We start from the raw sequence: 24,355 nt of genomic DNA on the forward strand, positions 1-24,355 counted from the left end.
TGAAACTGCAAACCGTGTGCCATTCGAGTCTGCAACAATGATCAGGCTCGAAAATTCGGACACCCCGGAATTCTCGGATTCAGGCTTCAAGCGTCTCGGAATTCCAAGGATGAAAATTTAAGAATTCCAAAATTCCGTACTCGGAAATTTTAAATTTTCGTCGAAGTCATTGATAGAAGATTTCAATTTCCCAAATTAAACAGTTGAATATTTCGAAGAAAAATTAAAAATCCTCAACATCTAAAATTCTAAAATTTAAATTTTTATAAATTGTGGTCTCAGAATTTTCAGTTTATAAAAACTGCAAAGCTTAACAATATAACATCTCAAAATCCTTGAGAATAATATTTTCGGGGAATCACAAAAGCGCTGAAAAATGTCAGAAATATGAAAACTAAAATTAAACAACGTGTATAAATAAATTAAATAAAAATTCTATATTTCAAAACTTTACTCCTTTTCAGAACTCTCAAGATTTCAATAAAAAAAATTTCGCAATCGTGATTTTTATATGTTAAAATCTGAACATTCGTAAATTTTCAAATCTCGGATTGCGTAACGAAAGTCACTAAACGTCACGGACAACGTGTTCAAACAACCTCTTAATAGCGTTCAACTGACGCTATATCGTCACAGCGACGATTGTTACAGTACTGACTGAAACGCTATAGCGTCACGGCGGCAAGAGCGAGTCCACGGTATGTATGCACGTGGGCTAGCTAGCTATAGCGCTGCACTGCGGTGGGATCGATTCGACCGGAGGTGGGTGGAACCACCCCCCGCGGGCTGCCGCCCATCCCCATTTACAAGCCTCAATATACACCCCCTTCCTCCCCCTGCCAGCCTTCCGTCCGTTCTCGTGCCATCTCTCTCGCACCCCCGCGAAATATCCGCAGTTTGTCTCGAATACTCTCGCGATCTTTCTCTCTCTTTTCTTTTTTTTTTCCCCCCCTCGTCATTCCCCTCCCCGTCCGTCCGTTCCCTCTCCGACCCACGACAACGTCGCTCGTCGTGTCGCTTTCTTGTTAGCGGGGGTGGAAGAGCAGATTTCTCTCGCCACCCTCGCTTTGCGGAATTTCTGATTTATTTTCCTCCTACAGGCGGGATTTTTCTGACTGCCGCGCTGCTTATTATGCAATCAGAATTTTTCGCGAGAGGGGAGGACGTTTGTGTAGAAATTTGCTCAATGTTCCATACGTGCCTAAGTGGAGAACGCCGATTCGCAATAAACACGCGCGACAATCGATATCGGCGAAGCGATTTTCAAATCGCTGTTGTTAAACTGTTGTTATTTTATGCTCGTATCAATTGCAATCTGAAAATTGTATCGAACTAAATAAATAAATAAAAATGGAAGAGAAAAATGAATTAATTAGTAAATCGAAAAAATTGCAGATAAAGATGAATCGACGAGAAAATTTACGTCAATAATTTCACTTCCGATTCAGCTGCCCACTCGCGAGTACTCTTAAGCCGAGTGAATCAACATGGTCCGCGAGCGAATACACCATTCCGGCTATAGAATTCCTCTTTGTCACATGCAATTCCGCGTGTTCCGCGCCGTCAATGCGGAAGTGCATAGTTGCGAGCGACCCGTGGAGTTCGATAAGCCCCAATCGATACGCGTCAATAATTGAGACAAAGTTCCGACGCCTTCTTCGGGCCAATCGGGGTTTTATTGCTAATTACCTTGTAACGTTATCACGCGATATCTCTGTGCTGCTTGAACGTGTGCAACCCTCAAATTAACATTTCAATCACGGTAAATCGAATTGAAGCTTAACGAAGAAAAATTGCTGTCGAAGAGAAAATTAAATACATGAAAAAATTGTAGGAAATTTCACGAGAGTATTTTATTGCCAGCGTTTTAAAGATAGACTTTTTGTAAAACATTTATAGGAAATTATTTTAAATATCACGTAAATATGTAAAATTATATGCATCCACTCTCTATATATTTATAAATATCGTTGCACCCGCGCCAGTGTATCGATGGTTTTATTCCTGTAAAGAGCTCGCTCTACGAGATCAATACCGCATGAAGTTGCATGAAGATGACATCAAACAAGAGAGATATCGCCCACGAGGCAAAAAATAAGAAAAGACAGTTTAATTAAGAGAGATTAATTAATCTGACACGGTGCTCGGAGTCATATGCGAGTCGTGATCGGTTTTCTCTTTTCATCCGGAAATAATCGCGCCGACCCGTTCTTGTTTGCTGTTCTTGTGGCTGTTATAAAGTTTTCAATTTACGCTGGAAAATGGCGTTTATTCGCGAGTGCGGACGTGTAAGTCGCGCAAAACGAGAAAACGCAGCAATATATAAGCAGATTATTCCTTTATTAAAATTAATATTATAATATAAAAACTAAATTTTCGTCTCTATTGCTTTTTTTTTTTTTTTTTTATTTGCAAGCTTCCTCGGATTTTCTTTCATAATTCAACACTCGTCTGTTTTTCCTCTAAGAAAAGATCAACCCAAAGCGAACGAAAAATATTACGAGAAGCGAGAAAAATGTGGGAAAACCTGCAAATTTGCGAATTCGCGTAATTCAGCGCGCTCGCACGAATCCCTATTTTGTTATCCGGGCGCTTATCTTCACACGTCGTGCAGCCGCTTAGAAAATACCGGCCACGTGCGGCGTTGATATTAAGGACCGCCACGTAACGCTCGCCTTCTTCACCGAGCGAGGGCGGAATTACGAAGCAAGACGGGAGAAAGGAGGATGCGACGAAGGCGACGGTTTGATCGGAGCTTGATACGGATTTTCGTGGGGAAGAGAAACCGTTCGGCCCGCCGTCGGTTCTCCGTCGCTCCAGTTTTCGCAAAGCTGGAGGAAAAAGGAGCGGAGATAAAGGGAAAGCGGGAAGAAGGGGGATGACTCGAACGTAGGGAAAGGAGATAAAAATGCTCCTGCTACGCAGAGCAGAGCGAGAGCGAGAGAGAGAGAGAGAGAGAGAGAGAGAGAGAGGAAAAAAGAGGGAGAAAGAGAGCCGAGATCAAAGCGGTTTTACGACACCGGCACAGACGGCGCGATATTACTCCACGGCGCTCTTCTACGTATCGGCAAAGCTCCTGAAGCTTTCTCTCTCTCTCTCTCTCTCCTCCCCCTCTCGCCGCTCTCTCGGCCGCCCCTTTTAATTATGTTTCGTTTCTCTTCCTTTTCAGTGTATTCGTTCTTAATGTATTATCTTTTTATATGCACCGCGAGAGAGCGTGCGCTCGGATTTTTCTCGGAAAGCGGAATTCTTCCGTCGCTTTCTAACATTCGCGAGACTGACAATGGGCTCGCGAGCTTTTGAACGCGACGTTTATCTTTTCCCCTGCAAATTGAGAGACGCGCGAAACGCGTCTCACAATTGCAATGTACATTTTTATGCGAAACCTTTTTTTTTTTTTTTTTAAATAAATACTCTAGGATTTTATTTTCGTTCTGTTCGTGTTTTAATATTTTCGGTGCGGCTTTTGGTTTTGTTCCTTTGCCCTTTCATACCTTCTTTCTTCTCTCCTTCTCCGTCCGAAATATATGAAAACACTAATGGACAGGCATTTGCCACCGGCGTGCTGCTAACACGAGAATCTTCTTTCCGGAGAGAAATAACGTCGCGACGCGCGCGTTTCCAGAGTTCGGGAGATTTCTGGGACACCCTGTAGAGCGGTACAACGTCGATGGGACATGTGCGCCGCGTGCCAGGCAGTCGGTGTGCCCGACGAAGGAGAGCAGCGAGCAGCCGGCGATATGTGGGCCTCATCAATACGCACACATGTAGAAACGCGCAGCCTACAAGCGTACAACACACACAACACACACACGCGCGCGCGCGTACGCACACAGAAGACGAGTCGCTCCGGCATAATAGCGAGGGAACGGCATATAATACAGAGCCACCTCCGTTCCCGCTGGCCTCCCTGGAAGCTACGGAATGTACCACCCTCCTCCTAGCTTCAGCATCCCTCCAAGACCGGTCCCCCTTCCCTTCCTCTCTCTCTCTCTCTCTCGCTCTCTCTCGCTCTGTCCGTGGTCGATTCCGGGAACACGGGCAACGGTAAACACGTTAGTATATCATTAGATGATGATCGAATAGCGCTACAATCAGTTGGACGGGTTTGAAAAAATGTGAAGAGTTTCAGTCTTTTCGTAAGAACAGAGAAAGGGAGACATAATGTTTCGAAAATGACAAAATCTTGTTCTTCGATTAATATTGTATCATTGATAATCCATTGATAATCCTTAAAGTAGTATCTGAAGATTAAATTGGATTATATTTTTTCGACAACCTATAATTTTTGTAATTAATTAATTATTATATTCAAATTATAGTAGTGACAATTTTTATTATTTTCGGAGAAAATTTCATTCACTGATAAATCTTTATTAAGATGATTTTATATACTATTAACACTATACAATTTTTAATCATTAACGATACGATAAATCATAATTAATATCACGCGATGAAACATTGAGTGTCACGTAATGTCTAGAAACAATTAACTTAAATAATGTTACCATTTTGAGGCAACACGCTCGATTGATATAGATTAAATTATCTGACAGTGAGTCACGCGTTATGCGAATCTTGTTTACGTATCAAGCACAACAATGTGCTGTTGCTGCCGAACAATTCAGCAACGCGACACGACAGCATTTCGCTGTAGCGAAATGGACGGTGAGAAGACGAGAAAAATTGAGAGATAGCGTCACCCGGGTGATTCCACGCCGTAGATTGATGACGCGATGTGCCACGGGAGAGAAAGAGAAGATCGCAATCGTGCGCGCTTCATTGTCTTTAAATAGAAAGCAATTAATAACGCGCAGCCACGCGCTCCAAGATGGCATGAGGTAGATAAACAGAGGCAGAGCTGGAATCGCGATCCGCCAAATATACACCGTGACTGTCTCGTTCTATCGATTCAATTAGATGAAGTATCGGATTACTGTGTGTTGTTGTGATGGCCATCCCTTCTCCTCCCCTTCCCTCACCGCTGCGAATTTATTCCTAAACGTGAGTACCCGAAATTCGAGCGAAGGTGGACGCTCCATCCACGGGTTTTCCACAATTTTATAACGCTTTCAGTTTAGTTATTTATTTCATTTTTATTCCTTATTTCTGGTAAAATAATTTTTGGCTTCTAGAATCGTGAGGGTAAAAATGAATAAAAAATAATGAGCAAGAAATTAAAAGGATAATTATTAATATATGAAATTAATTTCAACGCAATAACTTTTTTAACGGCGTAATTTAAATCCGACTCTCGATGGATTTCAATGAAGTGTAAAGTTCATGCAAATGAATTTCAAATGAATGTGTGTCGTAATGCGATTCCGTGCAAAGAGGCGATTGACGCCCGCATCAGGATAGATCAATGACAGTACGAGCTTACACGTTATCCTATTACACTGTTATTCAGATGCGAGTGTTGTTTCATTCGTGACCATTCCGCCTCTCGAGACGGCCGCACGAAAATACGGATGGTCTGATTTCGCGACCGCCATTCGATCCTTGCGTTTAAATCCAAACGCATTTTCCGCGTCCAGCACAATGAAATTCGCAAGCTTTTTTTTCGTTATCCCGTTACATTGTTATTCGAACGCGTAATTTATTTTACGGATCGGAGTCGGTCGTCTCTCGAGATAGCCGTTTGAAAATACGAGCAATTTGATCTCGTTGTCATCATTTGATCCTTGTGATCTCTCGCATTCAACTCTTTAACCGACGAATTAAATTTCACACGTTAACATCCCTGTGATGAATTATTCACACGGAATATTCGAGTTTGAGAATACTAATCCTTTAAATTATTAAGCGACAATTCAACGCTTTACGAGTCCCGAATTTAGATTGCGCCGTTAAAAAGGATGGGAGAAAAAGTTCATCACATTGAAACTCCTATCTTTAATTTTATTTAAAAAACATATAAATATCTAAAATATCGAAATCATGCTCCAAATGCAATGTATCGATATCGAACGCTTAACTGAGAATCACAATTAAACTGAGCACGGCCAGTGTGTTTGCGTTAAAAGGTCAAATCGAAACGCCCCTTTCGTATTGTTCAATGACCAAATTCCGAATTGGACAATCATATTTAACTCCAAAGCTACCACGCAAAATGGTTTCGTGTTAACAGCAGCGTGCCTAATCAATACTCGCGCAAACGCCAATCAATTGCACAAATTCTCCGGCCATTTGTTACACCGAAACTTGTTATCTTTGCAAAAGCAAGAGTATCTTCATCTCAAGTTCCGTCGCGGGGCTTCAAGAAAGGGCAGAAAATTCCATTTGACTTTTAATTCCAGCAGCTGCCGTCTGATTTTTATCTTCTTGCATTTAAATTAAATGTACCTTTCGGATTATATAATTAAATTCAAAATTAGGCATCATATGTTTAGATTTAAATGTGTCATAAACAATAACTTTGTATTTTAATAGTGGACTGATATTTCTGAAAGATAAATGATCATATAAATTCTTCGCTATTTGTAACACGTAGTAAAATTCGTTATCTTAGTAAAGCTGGGAATATTGTATCTTAGAACAACTGTATCTCAAGATTCTATCTTCAGATACTGAAGTTTCAAGAGAAGACTGCGCTCGCCTTTTCGTTTCGCAGTTGCTATCTGATTTTTGTCATCTTGTATTTGACCTTTAACAAGATATAAAGGATCGCTCAGATTTCAGAACTTTGTCTTCTATGCAAAAAATAAGTATTCGCAAATAAAATAAATAATTATTAATACAATAAAATAATTAAAAGCATTAGTTTTAATGCAATAGTTTTTCCTCCTATTTTTTTGTGTTCCTAGATATTTTTTATAATTTAAAAAAGGTATCAACACTATATTCAAAAACGAATTTAAAAACAAAATAATCTGCAGAATTCGTTCGACCGATTGTCGAGTGTTTCCGCGTCGGCAAACAGTTTTTTAAATAAAAAATGCATATTTCAACGTTAAAACAAATTTAACATCGGCAGATAGAGTGAATGCAACATTAAACGGCCGCATACATTTAGCATCGCAGCAAGTTTGCGCTAACAGCGGATCAATACTCGCGAAAGCGCCGATCAATAATCCTGCAAATTTTCCGCTGTTTGCCGCGGCTAAAATTCGCTATCTTCACAAGAGAGCCGAAAAACACCCGGGGGGCTGCCGAATCCTCCGAAGACCCCGGCTCTTCGGCTTGCGAAAATTCCAAGTGAAGACAATCCGCTCGCCTTCTAGTCTCGCGGAGCGTAGCGACAATTACGGCGCTCGCCGCCGCGCGCAAGCGCTGCGCTCTCTCGTTCGTTGAACCGTTCGTGAGAGAGCCGCGCGAATGTGTACGTCACTGCGCATGTGTGTGTGTGTGTATACGTGTGCGACTGTGCGTCGGACAGAAAGGAAAAAATATAGATTAGAGAGGAAGAGAGAGAAAGAGACAGGAGAGAAAGGCAGAAAGCGAGGCAGGCGGAGAGAAAGAGCGAAAGAGAGAGGTACGCTCGACAATACCGCGCCAATTCCGGTACCAACGCTATCTCCGCAGACTTCGTATCCACAAGTATTTTCAAAGCCGTAGTGCAGTAATATTATTGCGTCCACATGCCCCGAAACAACAAAGCCTCGCTTAATTTCAATCTTTATTTTACGTCAATTTTAATTTCAATTTTCGATTTCATGAACATGAGTTCTATTTTCCAAATATCATACGCTTTTTCCTATATTTCTCCCTCGGTAGTTAATATTTATTTTCTTCGGTATTTCTGCTGAAAACCTAGCTATTTCAATACGCTAAAGAGTACGCTAAATGATCGCGATTCGAGCTGGATCAATTGTTGTCCGAATCATTTCAAAGTTTCTCGGCGAAGAGCAGGAGAAACGACGAATGGTTCTTCAGAGTCAGTATCTCGATGTTTGGTGCGATTGATAAGCGTTTATCGGAGAGAATGGAGCCTTGGGATCCGTCGAGGCAAACGATATCACATGTGTGAAGTATCGACGAAGACGGTATCGCTCTCTTCGCGTATACGGTTTTGCGTCATCGCGCATTATGTCCCGCTTACGTCAGGGATTTTGTTATTATTGTGTGCATCATTATTGTGCATGCTCAGTACATATGTCGCGCCTTCCTTTGTCTCGGATTTTTCCGTTGGATCGTTTCAAAGATCAAAAGAAGAAGTTGAATAGGTTTCGAAAATTCCGCAAGTCAAATATTTGTGATATAGTTAAATTTTCTCATTCAGATTAATTTCACATTTATTGTGTTATTTATGTATCAATATATATATTTTGTTTGTTCAAATTTTTTTACGTTTTAAATGTATAATCAAAATATTTGTTTTGCCCAATTTAATTTTGTATTTATTTTCTTTTTATTTGAAAAATTGTGTAAAAACTTTGAAAGTTGGAAATTTTAGTTAGAAATATATTTATGTCATGACTGAAAAATTTTCTAGAAAATTTTTTATTTTTATACATTTATCGACTTAAATTATTTAATTTTCAAATGTAGTCGGGTAGTGTATTCTATATAATTTTTAATTTACAGAACTATTTCTGTTGCTGCAAACTTGCAGATTAGTCTTGCAATTAATGTTCAGTCAATTTCATATTGTAATGTGCTGTGAGATTTCTTCACAAGTAAACTTTGCTCCTCGTCGTCGAGGCACCGCGTGCATCACTGACATAATTAGACTCAGCGAATGAATGCACCATCGTTGGAGAACTGTCAATTCGAAATGATACATATCGCGATCAAAAAGAACGTAGTCAACTCTATTCTTCTTTTACATAATACTAAAAATATATGTACGATTTTACTGGCCGTGCCACAAGATAAAATATTAAAACGTCCAAAAATGACATTTAAAACGAAATAATAAATGTCATTTCCTTTACTCCGCATTTTCCTCGTAGAAAAATCTTTGTTTAAGCGCTCTTTTGTCAACCGTGCTGCTCTCTGTCATTCCTTCCTATTTTTTAAATTTACTATTTCCACGGTGCAATTCAAATTTAATTAAAGTTCCGTTGTCAAAGCAAAAAGCACGTTATTAAAATAAAAAGAAAAAAATGTATGTTTTGTCGAACGCAATCTGGCAAAATGAAGAATGCCAGAAAACAGAAGAAGAGAGCGGTCAGAGAGAGAGAGAGAGAGAGGTCCATGCACCGATGACTAATCCGATCTATCGGGTGGGCTTTGAGAACCGCTGTGTTCCTCCGGCACATACTGTGCGCGCTCTATTACGCATTCACCGACACACCAACGCGCGTTGCGCCCGGTGTATATGCCTCCTCGGCGTGGCGACGCGAGGCGAGTCGAACCGAGCGGTCCCGAGAGCGCGGCCGTCGGCGTCGACGTCGACGTCGGCGTCCGTCGATGACGTCGACGCCGCCTCCACTCTGCACCGAGCTGTCGAACGCGCCGCACGCAAGTCGCTCCGTCCTTCCGCATCACGCTACCCACCACTTGCCAGTCCCTCCACGCTCTTCGTCGTCGTCATTGTGTCTCACGTCTCACGGCACTTTCGGTCGACGACGACGACGACGACGACGTCGGTCGCTCCTCTAGCTCGTCTCTTCGTTACCGTCTCTTCCTCGCGTGCACGGCGGACTGAGGACTCTCGCTTCTCAAACGAGAGAGCAGTCCGGACATCTCCTCGCGCCGGCTCACTCTCCAAGTCTGCTCTTCAAGTTCTCTCCCGACTCGGGTCGTCGTCTCCACGACGAGAGAGATCTGTCGAGTCCTCCGGTCGGATATCTCAGAATCCCGGCGCCGTGCGTCGGGTGAATCTCAGTGGTGCTGTTTTTTCCATGAGCGATCCGGCGTAGAGCCTTCTGCGAGCCGGCAGACTCCTCTCTCTTCCGGAGATCGTGTTCCTCCCCCCCGCGGAAGATCATCCGCGATCCTCCCGCGAATGTCGTCGCGCCCGAGCCGCCACCGGCCGTCATCGTCCTCATTCTCCGAGGACGCGTCCGGCCCGTCGATGAGGCCCGTCAACCGGCATCTCGCAGATCCCCGCGAACGGCATGACGGCAGCAGCCGGAGTCGCGAGACCACCTAAGCTTCCTAGACCCCCGTGAGACCCCGGACGGGGCCCTCGATCGCGGTGACGTCACGATCTAAGAATCAGCGAGAGACCACGGCGGAGGGATCGCGCGACTTCAAGGTAAAAGTGTGCCTCCTTCGTCCGCGTCGGAAGGGTCCGTTGTGGGGTTCCGAGATACAACTCGAGGCGAACGAAGGTGTTCCCCCCTTTTCCTCTTTCATCAACCCCCCCCCCCCCTCCCGTGTTCTCCTCCGCACCGGCCGGCTTTGAATCAATAATCTCCGGCCAAGATTATATGTAGGCTTCCCCTTTTGTAGTATCTCGAATACGATAAGAGAAATGTATCGGAGAGGATTGTATTTCGCGGCGGGGGGGAGGGACGGTTTTGGAAAATTGATTTTCCTCCTCGGCGCATCGATGAGTTCCGTCTCTGTTTCTCGCGCGCTCGCTTACTCGTTCGCTTCTAGCAGTGCGCGATATCAGCGGTGCGCGGATTATTGATTTCTCCATTTTCTCTCTCTCTCTCTCTCTCTCTCTCTCCGCCTCTCTCCGCGACTTGCTTATGTTATTTCCGCGAAATGATAGTTGATTGTAATAACGGTGAAATCATTTATTCGTTCTGAACGGAGGAACGGGCGCGGGAGAAGCCGGTCCCGGCGGTGCGCGTAACGACTCAATTAATCTACATTTTACGTGATCTCTATTCTCAATCTGATGCTATTCGTCTCTGAATTATTTTTGTCGCCTCTCGTGTTTGGAAGTTTTTCTCTTAAAATTTAATAATTTCAATTTTGCTCCTTCGACGAGGCATAAAGATGATATAAAACCTTGTAATAAAACAGCGATTTTATTTTTGAATAATAATTGGCATTCCTATATTTTAATTATCATCCCTTCATTATTTATATATAGACAATTGCTATTTGCTTCGCGATTTTTACTGTCGATTTCGACAAGCCGGGAAGAGCGATCGATCGATATTTCTCCGCGCCGCAACCAAAAACGGTCCTTTAATTTTCCGAATTCAATTTGGTGTTCGCAGATGGCAGAAACACCCGAGATGGAATCGCCTTCGGCCCGTCAGGATTGTCTCGTTGAGGCCCAAGAGGATTCCACCTCAGTGGAGCCCGAGCCGGGAAGCGCATTACCGCCGAGCGAAACGACGTCGTCGACGACGGCGGCGGCCACGCCGCCAGCAGCAGATGACGTCGCCGAGGACGAGCGGCGATCTGTTATGCAAAACTCGTGCGAAAATCTGGTGATGGTGTGCGAGAGACTGGACGAGAAACCCGATGACGCGGGACGACCCGAGGACGAGCAATCGAGCGATTGTTCTCGCGCCTTGAAGCAGGAGGCGGAGAAGGAGGTTGACATGGGTCCGAAAATGGGGAAGGAGGTCGGCGAGGAGGACGAAGGTGATTCGACGGAGGAACCTCTCGAACCCGAAGAGCCCTCGAAAGTGAATTCCGAGGATGCGGAAACCGAAACCACCGCCAGTGTCTCCCGGAAGAGGCCGGCCGGCAGCGATTTTCTGCCGATCGGCGCGGAGATCAAGCGGATCGGCGTCGAGATCTCGGAGGAGGAGGCGACGCAGCGGCGAAACGACGTCAGGCGACTGTCGCCGGTGCTGGTGAGCCAGCGGGAGCGCACTCTGGGCGAGGTGTCCTTGACCGCGGAGTCCTGCCTCTTCGGAATGGACAACGACGGAACGGGCGATGACGCAGAATCGCCATCTCCGCAAAACGAGATTAAGGACGCGATTGTCGAGAAGGAAACACTCGGGAGGATCGACGCGAGTCCTTCGACGGAGTGCGCGAGCGGCAATAACGAGGACATCTCGGACCGCGCGATCGGAAAGGTGAATTACGACAGCGAAGAGGAAATTCTCGGCGCAGCTTCTTCCGCGTCTTCGAGGTGCAACGGCTTCGACGGCGAAACGGCGGAGCCGCGTCCGGACGATGTCGCGGATGCGAGCGACGAGATCGCACCCTGCGCTCTAACCGAGAAGAGCATCGTCGAAGGGATGACGAGTCCGACACCGTCGAGTCCCTCTTGTCGACGTTTGATGGTGGTGCTGAACCGCTGCGAGGAGGCGGATTTGAAGAAGAAAGAAATCGAGAAGCTCGGTAAGGACGCGTGCGATCGTGTCGCGGAAAAGAATTCTCCCGAAAGCAGAAGTTCCGTCGACGAGGAATGCGACTCGCAAATTAAGGAAACTCCGAAGAAGCAGAGATGGCAGGGGGACAACAACTGCTCGCCGACGACCAGATCGAAAAGAAGCGAGTCGATGGAGAACGTACAGAGTCCGGACAGTAGTCCGGTCTTGAAAAACTGCACAGTTGTGTTGGAGCGAATGATCGAGATGAGGCAGCAGGCTCACTCGGACGATGCCGAAGAGGACGCGAGAATTTCGAAGAAAGTCGAAAAGGAGTCCGCGGCACCGGTGGCGGTGATCGGTAAATTGGGGGAAAACGAGGAAGTAGTGTTGACGAGCTCTTCGCCCGCCGACGAAGACGCGCGTGCATCGCACGAATTAGATTCGACGGAGACGATGCCGAGCTCGCCGGAGGAGACGCAGGAGGCGCCGCCGACAGACGTCGCCGAGGCAGTCGACACCGAGACGGAGACGGAAACGGGCTCGGACAGTTCAGAGGTGTCGCTCAGCATCGCGGGCATCCGCGAGCTGCGCGACGTCGACGTCGCGTCCTCTGAGCTGCCCTGCTCCGAAGCGGAGCGAGGCGAGCTGTGCTGCGTGGAGGTAGCGATGGCGCCGATCATGACGAGGCTGGAGGCCGAGCGGCCGGAGCCCTACACCGAAGACTCCGCCGAGAGCCTGGCCCTGGCGACCGGCGCTAGGGATGAAGTCAGATCCGACGGGAGTGACTCTGGTTTGGGGAACGAGATCGTCGGCGATCCTGGACCGGCACCGGCTCCTGAAAGCGATTCGGAAACATCCTTCCTCGACAGACTGCCGGACGACATCCTTTCCGATAAAGAGAAAGGTAAGGAACGATCCCTCTTTCCGGATTTTATTGTACATAATGAATATTTTAAAGAATTTTTTTTTTTATTAAAGTCGGAAAATTCGTCCTCTAATGAAAAAATTAAATAAATAGAATTTATGATAAAGTTGAACTTACGTGTAGTTGTAGAAAAAACGCTGAATACTGCTAATCACGAAATTAAATTATTATTTATTCTAAATGTAAAACTCAAATAAGTTCTACCTAAAATACATAGGATTTCATTTTATTAGAATAAATAATTTTGTTGGAAATGAATAATTCTAATTTTCTAATTACGGAATTAGCTGTTTTCTATCTGCGAACAGATTTCTATTCGCTATTAATTTTATTAAATCAAACTTTTTTAGTTAGTTTTTTTGATAGAAGAGTCGAGAGAATAATTAAATTATAATAATGAAGCCCAGATGGCCAATTATTTCAATAATCTTTTTAAGGTTTAAAGTCTTTTTTTATTTTAATTTGATGGAAATGATTAAAGAAGAACGTGAAATAGATAAGAGTATTGCTATTTCTATTCTTTAATTACTATATTTTCGAGTGAGCTTTATCGAAATTTTTGCACTTGTTGTTGACAAGATAACAAATGAATTTTTTACTTAAAAACTATTTGATTTTATATAATTTCTATTCTACATATTGTTTTATTTTATATAAAAAATCTTATTCCAAGTGACAGAATTAATAAAATATTAATTCCACATAAAAGATAAAATAAAAAATGTAAAATAAAATTTTATTTATACAATTCTTTATTTTTGAAAAAAGCAGCCTTTAAATATTAAAGGCTAATAAAATATTCTGTTTAAAATTTTTGATTTGTTTTCTAACTTTTTTTTTAATTTTTAAAGTCCATTTTCCGAAAATAAAGTCGGGAAAAAATTGTATTTTATATTTCCTATTAATTTTTTCATGTAAAATCATTTCTTTTTTATCGTTATTAATTACGGGACACTATATATCGTATTTTATTCTACCTTATGTTCAGTTTTTACGTTGTGGCCCTGTATTTCATTATGTAACCTTTGTTGTTTGCGGAAAAAATGTTTTATTATTTAATTTTCTATCAAAGCGATTGTTAAAAATTCAAAAAAATAAAAAATTTTTTTCTTATTATTAATATAACTTTTAATTAAGTATAAAATTTCAAGGATTAAAATTTTATCTTAAAAACAGACAACTAATTCAAAGACTCCTTCGAGAGCTCTTATCTTTGCGAAAGCGGAAAAGTTTTAGACGCTGCAAGGATTCTCCTTGTCAGTTCAGTCTCGCAGTTGCGTTGGTCGAAGCTATCCGAGAACGAGTGAGGAGAGCGCAACTCGATAAGCCTCGCATCGATTGTCAACATGCAATGCACTGGGTGTTTCAGAACCGATAAAAAGCAAATTCACCGCGTTTTCAATAAAAAGAAGAATAAATTTTCTTCATAAAAATATGTATCCACCGACCTTAAAATAATGAAGCCTCGAATCAATATTCTCTTAAAATGATTGACCGTACTTTAATTTCTTTTTACATCTCGGCTAAATTTACGAGAATTTCTTTCTCTAAAAATAAAATCGATGCAAAAGCTGCAACGTTTTCGTTAACGAAAGTTGGTTCCAAAATTTCAACTTTTAGAACTTATAAAAAGATACGTTACGCTCTCTCTTTATTCACCTGTCATTACTTTAAGACACATTATATACGTCACGCAACCTACTATCTCGTGACACGACTGACGGTTCCCGTCTTTTCAGGCGTGAACCAGCTGGACAGCTTTGCGGCGTCGTCGGGCGCGTCCGGGACGCCGGGTCAGCCGCCTCTAACGAGCTTCCGAACGCTACCGGCCAAAAGTAACCTGAAGCGCAGATTGACCGATTGTATGGAGAGCGATGAGTCGCGCAGTAATGCCGACGAGCCCGTAAAGAAGAAACGCAACATCCAGTTTGATGCCGTGACGGTCTATTACTTTCCCAGGGCGCAAGGCTTTACTTGCGTACCTTCTCAGGTAAGTCCCAAGGATCGCTCTTCCCTCCCTCCTTCCCGCTTTCCTTTCCAACAATTTTTGCACCAGCTCATCTCTTTGATCGGTTTTATTATTTGATCGTTCAATTAATATTCTATTGTCAATAGTATGTTATTAACGTCGCGTGTTCTCTCGAGATTTGCCTTTGTTATTCAAGCATCGTTCCCGTCGGTGTGAATAAACAAATCACGAAAATCCGGTAAAACAAACAAACGATACTCGAATTCACGCGAGATCGATCTTCCCCTCTTCAGGGCGGCAGCACCCTGGGCATGAGCGCGACGCATACGCACGCCGAGAGATTTTCGCTGTCGGAGCACGCTGCCGAACAGCGCCGAATTCATCGCGCGCGTCTCGCGCAGCTGCGCTCCGAGCGCAGCTGTGCGACCAACTGCGTGACGAGCGAGACGGCGTCGAGCTCCGAGGATCCAAGCGACGACACGGACGAGGAGCCGAGCGACAATGAGGAGCTCGACATCGACAGCTATTACTTCCTGCAGCCGGTACCCACGTGGCAGCGCCGGGCGTTGCTGCGCGCCGCCGGCGTCCGGAGAATAGACGCCGTCGAGAAGGATGAATGCCGCGATATACGCGCCAGCCGAGAGCACTGCGGTTGCGGGTGCAAGGGCTACTGCGATCCCGAGAGCTGCCCTTGCAGCAGGGCCAACGTCAAGTGTCAGGTGAGAATCTCCACGGGAGCTAAGCGGAAGCAAGCTTTATGTAATCCAATGACGACAGTCAGGCTCCAGTTTTTAATTCTTTTATCGTAGAATCTTTAGATATGTAAAATTTAGCAAATTGTGATCCCGATTGAATGCGAAATGGAAAATTTAAGAATTTTGAACTCGAGAAAATTTGTGTAAATTAAATTTTCATCGTTTTGGCATTGTATCTTATGTAACTTGAGATTAATCTTCGAAAGTTTTTGAGAAATCGCGTCGCGCTGAATTCTTCATTCAGTCCCTTCATTTATTAATCTCAATTCTTCCCGTCAGTTCTGCTGAGTCTTACTGAAAGATCTAAGGACTAATGGATTTTCGAAGCTTTTGTGCTAAGTGGAGATTGAGAGAGGACTTCATTCATCTCAATTTCTCCATTTTCAACGTCATGCAGCTTTTTAATTAAAACTGCGACCTTGAATTCTTTTCAAATTCTATGTTTAGATGATCTCCATTTGTGTAAAATTATTTGACAATATAATTCCGTTCGTTCGAACCTTGCAGTTTGCGCAAAGCTCTTCATCGATCAATTAAATTAAATCCATTAATATTTCCAACATTGATTTTAAATTAAGAAAAAAATACAAGATGAATATAATTCTCTAAATTGTTAAGAAAATTAATACAAATAAAAAAAATTGTAAATAGGAAAAGCAAGATGTATCTCTTCGCAAACGATCACTCGACGAGTTTCTCATTAAGTATACCTACCTTTTAGGTGGATCGGCCGGGATTTCCTTGCGGTTGCACGCGCGACGGCTGCGCGAACAATTCGGGCAGGATCGAATTCAACCCAGTGCGGGTGCGAACACACTTCATTCACACGTTGATGCGACTAGAACTGGAAAAGAAGCAGCGCGAGGAGGAGGGCGGCGGCGAACACGATCGTGTGACGGACAATCAAGGGCAAGGCGGCCGGGCTGGCGGTCCCCTGAGAGAAATCGGTTCCCTGGGTTCCGTCATGGACACCGGAGGCGGTGACGCGTGCGCGCTTCCGGGCGCGGGGCCAGGAGGCGGGGGCGGGTTCACGACCTTGCACTACGAAACGGGTCACGACGGCGGCGTGGTGACGGCCGGTTGTCAACCGGAAGTGCCCGGCACGCGGGAGGACAGTCTGGACCTGTACGCGATCAGGGACGACTGTTACGCGAGCGAGGACGCGGTGGACGGCAGCCAATCGGTGGTCGGGGTGCAGCGTAAGCTTCACCCGGAATTCAGTCAAACCTTCCAGAGTTTTTCGCAGAATAGCGGCGGCGGAGGTGGCGCGGGCAGCGGCGGCGGCGGTGGAGGTGGCGGCATGAGCTTCCAGCAGTCCTCGTATCAGGACTACGGATCGCCGTACGCGAGTCTGCCGTCCACGTCGCGAGTACCGCAGTTCCAGCCGGCGCAGTTCCAGTCGCCGAACAATCCGGCCGCGTTCGCGCATTACGGGCCTTACGGCGGCGCCCAGGACGCCGCCAACGCCGCGGCGCTTCAAGGTGCCTGCGCGCAAGCACATCAGAATGTTCAACAGCCACCGCAGCAGCAGCAACAGCAGCAACAGCAGCAGCAGCAGCAGCAGCAGCAGCAGCAGCAGCAACAGCAGCAGCAGCAGCACTCGTCGTACGAATCGACGGTGTTCGCGCAGGAGGACGCCGCGAGTGCCGCGCAATATACCAATCTCACCAACTCGGTGCAGCCGATGAGCGCGAGCGTGGTGCAGCAGATGCAGCAGGGCAAGCTCGAGCCGTTCTCGGAGCTGCTGAGCGGCCGGTACTCGTACTACGGCGAGATGCACGAGCCGCAGCCGCAGCAGCAGCAACCGCAGCCGCAGCCGCAGCAGCAGCAGCATCATCATCACGGTACTTACGGCACTCACGGTGGTCACGGGACGGTCGGCAAAGTTGTGGAGATGGTCGAGCCCGTCCAGGTGACCGGCGAGCAGCAGTCTTCGGCCGCGGCCGAAGACTGCGATGAGAATTTCGGCGAAATCATCAAGAAATCCATGGTGGAGACCGTGTCCGCCTAGACGGCGGAATCTTTTTCGCGGCAGGACCGTTCCGAGTGAACACCGACGTCGCTCGATGCGCGTCGCGACGAACCAGGAGGACGAGGAACTTGATTCTTTAGCGCGTGAAAGTTCGGTCTGCTTTCGGCCGAACGGCGGAATTCGCCGAGTACGAATATACTCGGATACACACTCGGAGGCGCGGCTTCTCCCGAAGCCCGGAAGAGAGCGAAATTCTTCGGATCTCGTCTGAGTTCAGCGGCGACTTCGAGGACGATTTAGACGAAAAAGGCTTCCGGGGGTTGTTGACAGTTCACCTCCCCCGCGCGCGACACGCGAACAAGGGTCAATGTAAGTGCCCTCCGAGGGAGAAGGAAGATCCTCGGGCACCGAACTGACGACAAGCGGGTCTCGTTACGGAGGTCGTTAGGCAATTTTACGGCTACGACGTGTGCGTCCGCCCGGGATGGAGAAACTCGTGACGTCATCGTCGACCCGCGGAATCGATACGCCGGCTGGAATCAACTGATTTCGCGACCTGGAGAGACTCGGACGATTTTTACTGCGATCGAAGAGTTTTTAAAATTCCTTCCTTTGCAGCAGAAGTTAGAAAATCTTCCGGATCGTGAAATTAAGCGACTCATTCGGTGTAGATCGACGATAATGTCAGCGAGCGAGGCGACAAGAATCAGGGCCTGGAAGAGTCCGAAGCAGTACTCTGCGGGCCTCGGATTCTCGTCGACATTCTTCAAGAGCGATCCGTAAGCAATGGTGGGAAGAGATTCAACGAGGTTGTGACCAAGAAATAACATGGGATCAGCTTAGATTGCAGTTTATAATATCTAACTTTAATACCTTAAGCGTAGAGCCGATCGACCGGAAGCGGGTCGCATTTCTTTTTAAGCGAGCCTCGGCTCAGAGGCTGCGCTCGCGAATAATGCATCGATCCGGAGAGAATTTGCTCACTCTAATTCGAGAGAGCCATTTTGGAATGTCAAATGTCAAAATTTGCATAGTCAAAATATTGCAACATATTTTATTTAATGTTTAATATTTAATGTAATTGAAATTTATATAATCTGTATTCGATATTTTTCTAATATAATATTTTCACTTTATATAATTCGATATTTTTATATTGAATTTTCTACCTGATCCTTTATGATATTTTGTACACACAAAAATATGTCTGATTTATTCAATATTTTATATAAAGCAAAACATTTATATTCAATAAAACTTAGATAGCTTAAGAAATTAATTCTCATTTTTATATCCAAGCGCTTAGAATCAATAAACATTAAAAGATTGAAATTTTATAGAGTACAATGCGTCTCTTGGTCGAAGCGACATTCCACAGTGGAAATTCCGGATCTCTTGAATCTTTAGAGCCGCCAAATCGCACTCCGGAGCGACATTTCGAGTCGTGAAGCAGCAGAACGAAACAGCTTTTCGCTGATCGTCGTTCGAAAACGACGAAGATAAAGAAAAAAGAAAGGAAAAGACGAGAAAAGCACACGCATACACATGACACATTCGTAGATGAGCGTGAAACGTGAAGCGATTGTGATACTTGTGCATACGAAGAAGAGGAAAAAAAACGGTGCAATCCGCCAGATTTATAGATTAAGGGACAAATTATATGGGAACTTTTTTACGCCGGTCAGTGTGGGAGTTGCGAATGATATTTTAGTGAACGTTCGACGGCGAAGCGCGGATTTCGATTTTCTTCTTTCGCGGATTTCAAGCGTAAATAATTATGCGACGAAATCCGGAAAATGTCGCACATGTCGAGTGCCAAGAAAACTTTTTTTTATAAACTTGCTTTTGTACGAGCGGTTTTTCGTATAATGTCTTCTTATAATTGATAATGATAAGTATAATTATTATCGTAATAATTTTTTTGTATAATTTATAATATACAAAAAAGCGATTATTTTATAAAAATTTACATGTCATATAGCATGTTAAAATTTTTATTTTATATATGTAAAATACATAAAAAATTATTTTACTATATAGAATAATTTATATATTTTATATATATACACATATATATATATAAAAGATATAGAAAAATATATAATTGTTATTTCTTTAATTTTATAAATAATATTATTTTACGACTCCGGTGGCGGAGTTTAATTATTAATTTGATTGTTCTGAATAATTAATCAGTATACTCTAATATATTTTTGAATTGTATTTCTACAATAATATTTATATATATATATATAACGATTCATAATTATACAATATACTTCGGCGCTCGATATACTTGACATTTTCCTTCTCAATTGTTATAAACGCACATTTGTAACAAATACGGTGCCTACACGATTATATACGATTTTAATTGCGCAAACTCTTTTTGAAATAAAGAAAAAAAAGACTTGTCTGAAAGCGTGAAGCGCGACGAAATTCGGCGAAATGGGAAACGGACGAAACGGAGAAAACTCGACTAGGAAGACGAGGAAGAGGAAGACGAAGAGGAAATTTGCGCTTGCGGCGACGAGCTCGGCTTTCCGCGACGGAATAAAGGGTCAAAGAGGGAAGCCCGCGAAAGGGCACACCGCATCACAACGCCGACTACCTTTTGCACGCCCGTCATCCTCCAACCAAGCAACCAACCAACCGATCAATCAATCATCCCCCTCCCTCCTTCTCCCCCGTAGAAGAACATTTCGAGAGAAACGGACCTCTCTTTAGCGCATCCCGGGACGTTGATCGCTGTGTCCACGATTATAATTGAAGTACTATACATAAGCGAACGTAAACGATAGTATTAAATTTGTACACGTCCACACGACTCCACACGCGCTCACACGGACAGACATATACACACGCACGCACACACACAGATACATTCAAACATATACAAATATACGAATACACTCGAAGCCGGACGTGTCAGTTCCCGCGCGAGAGGCACCCTTTTTCTTCTTTCCTTTTTTTTTTTTCTTTTCGCTCCACAATTGCGCTGTCATACCTTACTGTGTTCATCCGTCGATGATCGGTGCCTAAATGGAATGAGCGAAAGGTAGAAACTGCCGATCGGTAGAGAGAGAGAGAGAGAGAGAGAAAGAGGGAAAAAGCGTTCCAGAAAGTGCAGGAGGATAGAGGGCTGCGTCTGAAATCTGAGAGGGATGTGACACGTCCGCGCGCGCGGCATTGCGGAATGGAATAAGCATATAAAAAAAAAATTATACACGTATGTAAGTAACTTTTAGAGTATTTGAGTAAAAAAGAGGCATACATAGTTGATAGCGTTTTATTAAATGTTGTGAAAAACGTCTCTCTCGTCTGTCTGTGTTGTCGTCTGAATGTCTGTCGCTCAAGTCTCTCGACACACGTTTGGCGTTAAAAGCGGCTATCCAGTCGTCGTCCTGTATCCCGTGATGCCAGTTAGCTTCAAAAGCTAATTTAAAGTTTGTTTAAGAATTCGATTTACCAATTCAGGATAAGAAATTCAAAGTTGACGAGATAAATTTGTTATCGAGCAGCCGTGTTTAACGCTACAAGCGCGACGAGGAAACCTGCGTGTCTCACTGTGTCTTTTATTCATGGAAACCTGACTTTTGAAGAAAGGAAATTCCTTTCTTTTTATTCATCCCATCCGTCCCGACTTAGAGCGTTTGCGATATATTTCTAACACAATTCTTCCTCGTCATTCTTTTGTTTGAGATGTTTGTTTCCGAAGAAATATTAAGTCGTTTATAATAATGTAAGTATTTTTTTAAAGTTATTTTTTTATCCAAGTTATTATATTATAATAATCTACTTGAAGAAGTAAAATAAGCATAATACTAAAAGTCGATACCGAAGAATAAATAGACTGAATAAAATTGCCGAGTACACAAATAGAGCAGCAGAGAATAGCTATGAAAAAATTTAGAAATTATCGCGCAACGATGTTCCGCAATTTCGCGGCGCGTTATTTTCAACGAGCGAGAAGGTGGAAAGGCCGTCGCTCTATTCTCTTCAGAAACCAACCACGAAAATGGCAAAGTGTATAGCGATTCTAAACGTGGCGCGTAAAATTTCTCTCTTTCTTCACGGCCGTCAGGCACGGAATACAAACATAGAACCTTGAGGGAAACAAAGACCCCGATGTGTAAAGCAATGGACTGGTAAGATTTTGTTGTAATTTACAACCAGTAGAGAGCGTCGAAAAGATTTAGAATACAAATTTATATAATTTTTTATATCAAAAGTAGATTTGATAACTTACAATGCTAGTCAATTTCAAACAACAAAAGTTGATCCATTTTTATTATAAAGTCTTTCAAAAATATTAGTTTATTTCTCTATAGATTATTTAGAGAATTTGTGAAAACTCTTTCTATATTGTTACTTATCATAATTATTTAATTAATTTCGCAATTTATAAACCTCAGTATTTAAAAAAAAAAAACTTGGTAACACAAAAATTCAAAAATTCGTTAATTTAAAATCTCCTAAAACTGTCATAAGAATCAGATTTTCGCTAATTTTATTCTATCGTTTTTATAGTCCTTTTTTCGAAAACTGGACGCTGTTTTAACTCTTCAGCATCGTGCCTCGTGGTGCATCGAGCCGTTCCTGGCGACACTCACGTCGGCGAAGCCAGGAGAACACCTCTCCATTACAACAAATGGCGGTACCATCGTCGTAACCTCCTCCCCACCTCTCGTCAGCGTCCCATCATGGTGGGAAAAAGTCCGTCACACACTGGCACATCTTCGGTGTTGACGGTGGAATCGTCACACAGTCGCACATCGAGGTTCGATTCGCGCAGGAGAGAACCTCGGCTGGCAATTTTCCCGGCGCGGCTCGCGCGCGCCGTACCGCGGATCTCGTCCTCCCCCCTTCCCCTCGATTTTCCTTTCGCAAACTGAAGCGGGCACCGTGCGGTGCCCCTCGAGCCCCCTTTACCCCACCCCTGTACCATACCGTTCCGTGCGCTCTCGAAGGGGAACGGCACTCGCTCGCTCGCTCGAGAGAGAGAGAAGTCGCCGCCCGTCCGTCTGTTCGTCCACGCGTCCGTCTCGACGAAGATTTCGAAGTGAAATCCGGAGCTCGGCGGGATCGCTCGATATCGCGAAGTGAGTGCAGTTTCGCGGGGAGGTTTGGTGCAAAAAAGGGAGACAGGAAGAAAAGGAGGAAGAGAGAGAGAAAGAGGGAGAAGAGCGACAGAGGTGTCGTTGACGTTTCGTGTGTCAGTGTCCTCTCTCCGTCTCTCGCTCACACGCGCCTGCCACGCTATCGTCCATCTTTTTCGCTCTGCCTGGCCTTCGCGGAGTTCTTGCGCGAGTGCGTGCGCTTAATCGAAGGGGGCGCTCCAGGGGAGCCCTAAGTAGCGCGAGGGCTACTCCAAAAACGTAGCGCGACTGCCGCAAAATTAACTGTACGTTCTAAAAAAAAACCAGCTGGCCGCCTATTGTAACCGAGACTATATCCCTAGATCCTTGCGGCCGTTTCTTTTCTCCTTTCTCGGCAGCGCACAGGATATCCCTATCCGCTGTGTTGTCCTATATCCCTAGATGCCTACATAACCGCTATTTAATCGTTATTTTGCCAATTCTCGTTTTCTCTCTCCTGACCAACGCAATCCAAATACTATTATTTACGATAAATATTATCCTTACGCGAAATGACGAGGAGATTCTTATCTTCCTTTACGTAATCAGTGCGCTGAAGTCCTGCGATTAATTACTATGCAATCGTGACAGCTGATGTTGGTACAAGAATCAAACTGCGACAGTTTAACCGCTATTCCTTGATTATCCTTCTCTCTCCTTCGTACGTTGTTTATTTCTCCTCTTCTCGTTACTTCACGAAGATCCTCGCGTGCAAGCACGCAGTCACTATATTTCCTTTTCCCTCCGATCTTTTTCCAAAAAAGTCCAAACCCAATCGCATTCCTCGTAACTGTTCCTTTCGTCTTTGCTCGCTCTTCCCATTCCTTTATCTGTCAATCTTCATTTATCCGGCGCACTTCAGAAGTGACACCGCGTTCCACAGGAGACGGACATCCGTGAACGAAGGTGCTCGTCGGTCGTCGGAGTCGTCCGAGTTCATCGGCGGTGCGATGCCGGATGACGGATTAGGCCGAGAGCGGCTGTCACAGGCGGAATCCCTCGGGAACGGTCCCGTCCGGGAGGCAGAGTTCGACGCAGAATGACGAGCGTCGTCGGCTGCTGCCGGAAGCGAAGCCGCGAAGAGGAGCGACGAGCAGTCCGGCGACGAAGACGACGACGTGCGAGCGACGTTCGGCTTCCTCTAGCGTCAGCGGGGGGCTATGAGCGCTGACAATGGGGACGAATCCTTGGTAATTATCGCATCTTCCGTTTCTTCAGGTAGCGCTAGCTTCCCGTTTTCTTCTCTTCTCGCGTTTTCTTTCTCACTCGTAGATAAATCACATACCACATTTCTCACGAGTGACTTTTCCATTACTTTTATGCTGCTCTTTCTGGTTTATCTAGAGATAACAGAGGTATTTGTTTTTACCTCTCTCCTCCTCAAATATGATTTACCATTTTGCTTCTTCCGGTATAATTATTTTATAATATTAATTTATACTGTTGTTTTTCAATTAAATAATTAAAGATT

At 44.4% G+C, this 24,355-nt stretch overlaps 2 protein-coding genes across 4 annotated transcripts in view; both read left to right on the forward strand.

The window, feature by feature from the left end:
• Axud1 (AXIN1 up-regulated 1) overlaps positions 1–21,059 on the forward strand; it is a 37,482-nt gene extending 16,423 nt beyond the window's left edge. The window contains exons 1-5 of one of the 2 annotated variants that reach the window (XM_067360529.1): positions 8,516–10,147; positions 11,070–13,029; positions 14,790–15,040; positions 15,313–15,738; positions 16,496–21,059. In XM_067360529.1, the coding sequence (XP_067216630.1) occupies positions 11,070–13,029; positions 14,790–15,040; positions 15,313–15,738; positions 16,496–17,785 (3,927 nt within the window). In that variant the 5' untranslated portion in view covers positions 8,516–10,147 and the 3' untranslated portion in view covers positions 17,786–21,059. Of the gene's footprint in view, positions 1–8,515; positions 10,148–11,069; positions 13,030–14,789; positions 15,041–15,312; positions 15,739–16,495 lie in introns of those variants that run through there. The other variant, XM_067360528.1, reaches the window with a different exon arrangement.
• Positions 21,060–22,223: 1,164 nt separating this feature from the next.
• Rgl (Ral guanine nucleotide dissociation stimulator-like) overlaps positions 22,224–24,355 on the forward strand; it is a 30,562-nt gene continuing 28,430 nt past the window's right edge. The window contains exon 1 of one of the 2 annotated variants that reach the window (XM_012374987.2): positions 22,224–24,074. Coding sequence is in view for 1 of the 2 variants with exons in the window: in XM_012374991.2 (XP_012230414.1) it covers positions 24,045–24,074 (30 nt within the window). In the remaining variant the exon portion in view is untranslated. The remainder of the gene's footprint in view (positions 24,075–24,355) is intronic. The other variant, XM_012374991.2, reaches the window with a different exon arrangement.

This window comes from Linepithema humile, chromosome 8, assembly GCF_040581485.1.
Source record: "Linepithema humile isolate Giens D197 chromosome 8, Lhum_UNIL_v1.0, whole genome shotgun sequence".
NCBI lineage: Eukaryota > Metazoa > Arthropoda > Insecta > Hymenoptera > Formicidae > Linepithema > Linepithema humile.